General features: G+C 57.2%; 1 protein-coding gene across 2 annotated transcripts in view; it reads right to left on the reverse strand.

Moving 5' to 3' along the window:
* Positions 1–8290, reverse strand: part of JAG1 (jagged canonical Notch ligand 1) — a 55258-nt gene extending 46968 nt beyond the window's left edge. Inside the window, exons 1-2 of one of the 2 annotated variants that reach the window (XM_077315913.1) lie at positions 7988–8290; positions 7570–7875 (exon numbers count right to left, since the gene is read on the reverse strand). In XM_077315913.1, coding sequence (XP_077172028.1) covers positions 7570–7875; positions 7988–8065 — 384 coding nt within the window. In that variant the 5' untranslated portion in view covers positions 8066–8290. The remainder of the gene's footprint in view (positions 1–7569; positions 7876–7987) is intronic. The other variant, XM_077315924.1, reaches the window with a different exon arrangement.
* Between the last annotated feature and the right edge of the window lie 400 nt (positions 8291–8690).

Genomic DNA, 8690 nt, shown 5'->3' on the forward strand with positions numbered 1-8690 from the left:
AACTGCCAGGTTCTCTCTCTGCATTAACCAGGCTGACAGAAGAAGGTCCCAGCATTCCCACCCCCTTCCAAAAAACGGAAGCCAAAGTTCCCTTTCATGTCATCTGACGGTGAGACGCTCACCCCCTGCCCCCCCCAACACATTCCAGCAGCCTGGGGAAAAGCCTGGCCACGAATCTGCCGCTCACTGGCTGCGGTTCCCTTTCCCACGCACCTCACCCTTGGTCTGTTTTCCCCAGCGAGAGCTGGAATAACTTACGGTACTTTGTAGCTCAGATTTTATCTGAAGGTCCCAGGTTCAAGTCTAGCCCCATAGCGGATGATGCAGCATGCAGCAGAGCAGGATTTTCCTGCTCACCACACAGCTGGGAGTTTTACATTCATTAAAGAACTGAAGAAGTCTAGCCAGATCAGGCCAAGGGTCCTGAGGCCGGCCCCCCGCCCTGGAAGGCCCGCGACAGAGCCACTGAGGATAACAGAGCCTTCCCCCACCCACCGCCACCCACTGGGCCCTCTGCCCCACGAGTCCACCTCATTCCCATTTCTAAAGAGATCGGCAGGGAGTTCCACACTGTGACACCCTGAATCTTCATTCGCCTGGAAACAAACAAACACTCTTACTGAATAGCATGTTTGGTTTTTTAAGCCCCAGCTGTTACTTTTCGCACCATGCCCTGTTTCTCTGGCTGCTGGGTTAAAGGACTCCTGTCGGTGGGACAGAACCATACTGTTCAGGCTACAGAATACAGCTGGAAGGACCACCTGGCTGAAAGACCCAGGAGACTCCCATCGCCCGTTGTACGTGTAGCCATCAGCACCTCGACTCAAGAGGGCACAGATCTTATTTGAGAGCAATGGCACCAAAGCCTTCTAAGCCTATTGGGAGCAAAGGCATGTGAGTTACGCACATACGTAATAAATAAATAATGAATAATAACATAAAGTGGATTGGCCTTACAAAAATGTAAAGAAATATCTGCGGACAGCACGGGATGGCGGCCTGTTCAGAAAGTCACTATGCGTCAGAAACACTTGACGGAACCCAACCACAGCTAAGGGAGCTGAAAGTAGTTACCATGAGGCGACAGGTAGTCCTCCAGAGAGAGGCTTTTCTCTTCCAGCCCATGAGGGCTGGCCCAAACCCAGGCTAGCAGGCCCCAAAATTCACAACCAAGAGCCTCAGATGCCTGTCTGCATTTTCTCCCAGCAAGGGGGGAACTTGCAAGGAACACCAAGCTTCAGCCCCCCAACCCTGGCAGAGAGAGGCGGCCACTGGTCCTTCTCTAGCCCACCCCCCTGCTCATTGCTGCTGGCAGGGCCATTGTGCACCCTCGCTGAAGGGGTCATTGTCCGGAGCCAAGGCCAGGCTTGTCCGAGAGCCAAACTATGCTGAGTCTACGGCTGTTTCCTGTAGCTTGCCCTGCATGAGCATTATTCTTGGATAGGGCCTCATTATGTCAGGTAATCCCCCCTGCCGTCAGTGTGGCCACACTATTGTTACGGGGTAACGTTCGCCACCCCCCGCCTCTGTCTGGGGGGCCGGACAGCCCTTATCTCCACAGCCAAACTGTTGCGCTTTAAGCAAACAAGAATGGGGGAAGAGGCAGCTTCTTAAAAAAACATAAGGAGCCCTCTCTGCCACCCAAGGCAGAGTTCTCTAAATGACTCTTAGCTGTAGGGAGCTTAATTTCACCGCCCCCTCCCATCCCTAAGAGGGATCGCCCAGAGCAGGGCTGGATGTCAACGGTCAGTTTAAAGCCCTCGGCTCCAAGAAGATTACCCCACTATTCTCAGCACTGAGCCTCCCCTACCTGCTTAAAGGAGGGCTTTGATAATTAAATGCACCAGTTACAACAGGGTGACAAGGTTAATAGACAGAATACCTGCCAACCGGCCAAGCACAAAAAGGGGGGGGGGAAAGGGGGGGAACAACCAGGGCTGCATCTGGCAGCCGTGAGCACGGAGGGCCCGGCATCCATATTCATTTGCTGTTGAGAGAAACTGGGCTAAGCTGGTAGGGGACACCCTCGCCCCGTCATTCTCAACTGTTTTACCACCGAGAACCCCTTGGAGAACCCCCAGAAGTGGGTTGATTGTGCAGAATTTGGTGGGGAAGCAGAGCTGTGGACAAGCCCATCCAGGGCTTCTCCCCTCCCCACCCCCTCCAGGCCCATCAGTGGCAATGGGGGTGGGGGACTCAACATGACGATATATATCAGGGGTAGTCAAACTGCGGCCCTCCAGGTGTCCATGGACTACAATTCCCATGAGCCCCTGCCAGCAATTCATGGGAATTGTAGTCCATGGACACCTGGAGGGCCGCAGTTTGACTCCCCCTGATATATAATCATATCACCCTATAAGTATTCGTTTGTTTTTTTTTAATTGTATTAAAAATTAATAACTCCCGTTCCAGGGCCATCCGGGGTTTCATGAGCCCCTGGTTGAGAAAGCCAGCCTTGGCCAAGGACATGGCTTTTCCATGAGAAATCTGAATTTTTAAAATATAAAGGAGTATTTAAATACAGTTCGCGACATTTGAACAGTGGCATCATCAAGAGATAAGAGCTGCACCTTGTATTGATCCCAAACAGCAGACAAGCCCCGACCCATCCTGTCCCACATTTAGACGCACACGAACAATTCTCATTTACACTGCAACAGCCACAACTATTATAGATGACACTTACGGGGGGGGGGGGGCGTTTTCAGTGGGAAAATCTATTTTGGAAAGTTTTCTACCCTCCTCACTGACCCTTTTAGTACATGCCCATGTCTAATGCCTCGTACTCGACTTCTCAGTAACAATCACACGCCTCCCTCCGGCCATGGATCATCCGCTCTCTCACGTGGAGGCCGCAGACCACGTCAGAGCACCTCTGGATGGGATCCTCACAAGTTAGCAGGGCCTGGGCAGCTCCCTCCAGCACCCACCGCCTACCCCCAATGAAAAACACCCCCCTGAACAAGGCAGCGGGGCCTTTGAGCCAGGCTGGCCATCCACGCTTTGTCGTCACATAACTGCACTGTTTGTTACTCCAGAGTAGGACCATTAAATCCCCAAGACCGCTCAATGAACCACCTGAGACAGCTGGTCTCAACAGTCCATTCACATGGCAGTGCGTCACGCCAGAATCTGTTCCAAGCAGGCCTTGGACGGCAGCCCTCCGGAAAGGCAGGGAGCAGGGCATGGCCTAGCTCCAACTTCCTAGTCACCCAGCCCTACGCTGAGTTAGGTGGGGTGGGGCTCGCCCCCTTGACTCCCAACATGCTTCAGATGTGCTTTACTTGACTCTGGATCAATTTGCAAAAAGGCTTTGATGGGGAGGAAGAAAAGGCTGTGCGGAGTGAAAGGTCTGTGTGTATCCCAACAAATGAGTGCAAAACACGGATGCAGCCAGATTTCGGCATCTGCTCTTGTCTCCAGATTACAAACCTCTCCCAATGAACTGAAAGCCAACACTGTTTACATCTCAACACTTAATATAAACAATGATCTGCTCCACTCTAGACTCTTTGTCTCATTAAACACGCCATTAATATTTTCTCATTCCCCACCATTTGCTCCTCCTCTTTTTAAAACCTGATGCAGGATTTCCCAACACCATTAATTCCGAACGGGCTACCACAAATTTCACTTTCGAACTGTTCCTTAAGCTGAATGGCCACCCACACACATTCCGACAGGCTCAATGGGATGGGTTCCTCCCCCCTCCATAGGTCTGAAACCCTTTGAAAGACTAGACAAAAGGGTTTGGGAAAGACCTTCTCCAAAGAAGCATCTACCTTAGCTCAGATTTCGGGTTTCCCCAACTGCAGACTTTCAGAGGAAAACCTCGAGGGTGACCATCTCCTGCAGGCCTTCCCCAAAGGACATAAGACTGGTCTTACTTTCCCAAATGTGTCCAGAGAACAACTGCGGTGGTGTTTTAGCTGGCAAATAACATTCCACTCGTTTAAATTTCGATTTTTATCTGCAGAATTGTATCCCACCTTTTTGCCTTTACAAGGCCCACCAAGGCAAATTTAAAAGAGGCTCTGCATCCCGAGCAAAACATTGCAAACTAAAATCAGAGTCCAGTGGCACCTTTAAGACCAACAAAGATTTATTCACTACGCATGCACTTGAAAGTTCCCACCTTGAATAAATCTTTGTTGGTCTTAAAGGTGCCACTGGACTCTGATTTTGCTGTGCTTCTTCAGACCAACACGGCGACCCACTTGGATCCACGGCAAGCCAAAACCACCTTCAAAGCTTCTAAGCACGGCCAGAAAGCACTGGGCACACCAGAACCACATGAGGAATTTCCGAGAGGAGGACTTAAAGACGGCAGAGCTGAGTTGTGGGCATGCACACACGGACTCTGCAAAGCGGCTCAAAGGAAACCCACGACTGCGCTTGCAGCAGGGGACGCGGGCACGCCACCCGCGGATCGGAACCGATGTCAGAGCCGGGGATTCCTTCACTTAAGGAGGAGGCCTCTGGATGGGGCGGCCCCTTGCAGAAGAGAACACCCCAAGGCTCACCAGGCCTGCCTTTGCCTTGCCCTCTTTTGTTGTGGCCGGGGCTGCAGGTGCCCGTCTTCCGGAGGGCTCCTTTCTTTTCCCTTCTTGCTGCTTCACTGCCCGTCTCCTAGCAACCGATTCAAGCCTCCAGTCTGCGCGAGGAAACGCACAGCCGCCCTGGCTGCCCTCGCTCACAAGCGCTCTCATCGGAACCCGGGCAGTGCAAAAGAGATTAAAAGAAAACTTGCAGCCCAAATACACTTCCCTAGGGAAGGGACAGGGGAATCCTCTTGAAATCACCGCAGGAGGCTCCGGATCTGGGATGTGGGGGTTCAAGATGGCTCGCAACATGGGGGGGGGGGTATTGTTAAAAATCAGCAGCAGCAGAGCACACATTGGGACACTCTGCGTGAAAGAGAGCTGGTGCAGGATCCATCTAGAAAAGGGCCTGTTCTAGAGCAGGGGAAAGTGGGGGGCTTGCTGTGCCTTGTGAGTTGTGCGGCCGCAGGGTGAGGCATGGGATTTGAACACAGCCCAGTTAATTTCTGCTGTGTTGGTCTGCAGCAAAGCAAGGACTGAGGAGAGCAAGGCTTGCAGCCCTCTGACAAAAGGGCGCTCAAGCTATGGGGAGAGATGCCTCTGGCCGGAGCTGTAACCTGGGGCAACATCAGCCTCGGCCGGAGAGAAAGGGAGAGCGCAGGGCGGCTGCAGAAGAGGCACTTGTGCGGCTCCCCAGGAACACCACGCTGAGCAAAACAAGCCACGAGAGGCGACATCAGGACCTTGAAAGAAGGGAGGTAGGAAGCCTAGAAAGCCAAGGGGACAAAGAAGAAGATGCTATTTTGGCAACAAGGCAAAGAGAAACACTCTCGGGGGCACTTTATAGCCCTGCAGAACGTGAGAAAGGGCCACGGCCGGACCAACACTCCTTAAAGGAATGCCTTGCCAAGTGCAAACTGTTCATAGTAGCCATTTCTCCACCGAGCCCAACATCTGACTGGCTCAAAAGCCACCGGAGAGGCCTTGGGAACGCCACGCGAGCGACCCAGGAGGCTGTCCACCGGCCCCCGGGTACCTCACGAGACGCTCGCAGGAGGACTGGCAGAGGCAGAGCGAAGAGACTCACACAAGGCCAGTCCCTCCATGCTTGGCTCACAAGGAAGCCTCCTCTACCCTGAGACTTTTCCCCAGGGAGGCAACGCCTCTGCCTGGCGTCCGGAAGGCCCCAGACTCAGTCCCGGCCTCTCCCCTGAAAAGGGTTCCGGTCACAAGAGATGGGAAAGACCTTTTTCCGCCTGAGACACCCTGGAGAGCGGTCTGAGCCACAAGGCCGACTTAGAGGGACCAGGGTCGAACCCAGCTGGAGGCAGGTCCCAGATGGGCAGGTCCAAGGGCATCCCAGTTGGAACTTGGCTCAAGCGGCTGGGAGGGAGCAAAAGAGCTCAAAAGCGAAGGCTCTGGAGACAGAATGCAAGGAAGGGGGGGGATCCATTCACATCCATCCCAGGTGTCATTCACAGATTTCTCTAGGAGCTGCTGAGCTCTTACTGGGTTCTACTGTGTCCCACAGACTCACAGGGCCACCCACCTTGCTCTCCGGAGGCGCGAGCAGGGACTCAGGCACCTACCTCCCCCACAAATTGCGTTCGTCCTTAAGGTGCTCCTGGACTCTGGCTCCCTTTCACTGCCTTCAAATGCAGTCAAGAACAACCATGTTTCTTGACAGCCCTGGAAGGGATCCCTGAATGGGTGGGAGTGAACTAATATGTTTTTTTAAGAAAATGTTTTATTGGGTGACATGACCATATATGGGCATGCCAACCCGCCCACCCTCCTCCCCAAATGGCCAATGATGGGCCTGGAGGGGGTGGGGAGGGGAGGGGCCGGGGTGGGCGTGTCCACAGCTCTGCTTCCCAACCACATTCTGCACATTCAACCCCTTCTGGGGCTCTCAATGGTCAAGAGGCTGAGGAAAGGCTGCTCTGGAAGAACCTGCCTATGACAGCAACAACAACAAAGGAAAAGTCGGGCTCCATCACGGAAGCCCGACCGCCTTTTGGCAGCGTTTCAAACCCAGCACTTTCCCCTCTTTCGCCAAACTTTGCTCGAAAATACTTTGATGATGACCTATTTGATAACCGTTTGTATCTGTTTCCGGCCAAATCACGGGGCTTGCTGATCCAAACAGGGAGCTCTTCTGTGAACTCTGCTGTGGCACTTTGTCAGGCTCCCTCTTTGAATATGTGCACTCGGTTTCACCCTTAAAAGATCAGGAAGGGAAGGGGGAGGCCAAGAGCCGAAAGAGAAGCCCCCAGGGTTACAAGCTGATATTTGCTCTATTGGCAGATAGGAGGCAGTACCAGAATACGTGGCTGGGTTGGGCAGGATGGTTTGGGTGATGGGGGCAGGAGAAGGGGCGGGGTCTTGACACCCCTCCCTCCCTCCCCCTCTCTCTGTTCAGAGAAAAAGAGCCAATGCAAAAATGAAACCTGCGACCCGATCTTCTCTGCCCACTGCAGCATCCTTCCCAGTGGAGGAATGGGGGGGGGAGTGGGGAGAAAACCCCTCCCCCTCTCCTCCTCATTCAGAACCCGCTGCGGCGCCCATGCGGCCAAACCCGGCTGCCCTGGTGCAGCCAGAGATGCCAGAGGCCGCCCAGCCACTTTCTCCCCAGAAGCCGGTTGCATTATTGCTCTTAGAGTTCCACAGGAGCCCTGCAAAGACCATCTCCAAGCAAACCCCCTTCCCCCCCCCAGCGCATCCTCAACACTGCCAAAGGGCCACACCCCTCTCCAACTGTCCTGTCCACACTCGGCTAGCCTGGGTGGTGCCCCAACCCCTCCCCCCCTTCTGAAAGAGAGGCTTAAGGGGTGCGGAGGAAAGCCGGGGCAGCCCGACCTCCTCTCCCCCCCCCCCCCCATGGCCTTTGCGGGCCAGGGGGTCTTGGCCTCGGCTGCGCCTTGCCCTCGGCCAGCCGCGCAGAAGCGGGAGCACGGGACCCGGCGCCCTTAATCCTGGCGGGTTCCTCAGCCCCCGGCCGCCTCGTCCGTGTCGGGCGACTCACCGGCCAGGCGAAGGTGAAGGGCAGCACGATGCGGTTGCGGCCGTGGTTGCGCGCGAACTTGAGGCTGAAGGTGTTGCCGCCCACCACCGGGGTGGCGCCGGCGCCGAAGCTGCAGGACCCGCCGGGCGAGACGCGCGCCTGGTACTCCTTGAGGCACACTTTGAAGTAGGTGTCGCACTCGTCGCGCGTGCAGCGCCGGTCGGCCGAGTTGCGCGTCCCGTCGCAGCAGTGGCCGCTCTGCAGCTCGCCGTTCACGTTCTGCATGGACAGCACCTCGAACTCGAACTGGCCCGACGCGCCGCTCACCTGCGCGCGACAAAGCGGCGCCCGCCTTAGCCTTCCCCTCAGCCGCAGCCCCGGCCGCCGCCACGCCGCCCCCCGCCCGCCCGCGCCTGCCTGCCTGCCTGGGGCCACCTACCTGGAGCCGCGAGCAGAGGAGCGCCAGCACGAGCGCCACCCGCGCCTCGGCCAGCTGCGCGCCCCGCCGGAGAAGCATGCCGACGACGACGGCCCCGGCCCGGCCAGCAGCCCAGGCGCGCACCGACCCAGGCACGGAGTGGACTGCGCGTCTGCCGCGCGGCGTGTTGCGCTTGGCCCGGGCTCCGGCCGCCTTTTATGCGCCTCGCCTCGCCCGCCCGCCCCCTTCTCGGCTGCCTGGTCTGGCGGCGGCTGAGGCTGCGGGGGCTCCTGCGCCGCCCGGCCGCACAATGGCCCCCGCCTGCCCGCCCGCCCACCCACCCCGCCCGCCGAGACGACCCCGGCGGCCCCCAGGCGAAGGCACGGGGCGCGGGGGGAGGGCACCCGCACCCACCCACCCACCCGCCCGCGCGCGCACCCGCCGGCCGCCGCACACAATGAGCGCCCAGCAGGAGGCACGGAGGGACGCGCCCGCTCCGCCAGCCCCGCGCAACTGAGCGCCGCCGCCGGCTCGCCCAGCGCCACAGCGGGAGGAGGAGCCGCGGCGGGCAGGGCTAGGCAAGGCAAGGCGGGCGGGGCGGGCGGCGCATGCGTTGCGCATTAATATGCAGGAGGGGCAGGAGGCGGGGGGAGGAGGAGGAGGAGGAGGAGGAGGAGGCGAGAGCGGCGCAGGTGGGACGGGGGGGGGAGGGAGCCGCCCCCGC

The sequence above is a fragment of the Paroedura picta genome, chromosome 1 (assembly GCF_049243985.1).
Source record: "Paroedura picta isolate Pp20150507F chromosome 1, Ppicta_v3.0, whole genome shotgun sequence".
In the NCBI taxonomy this organism is placed as follows: domain Eukaryota; kingdom Metazoa; phylum Chordata; class Lepidosauria; order Squamata; family Gekkonidae; genus Paroedura; species Paroedura picta.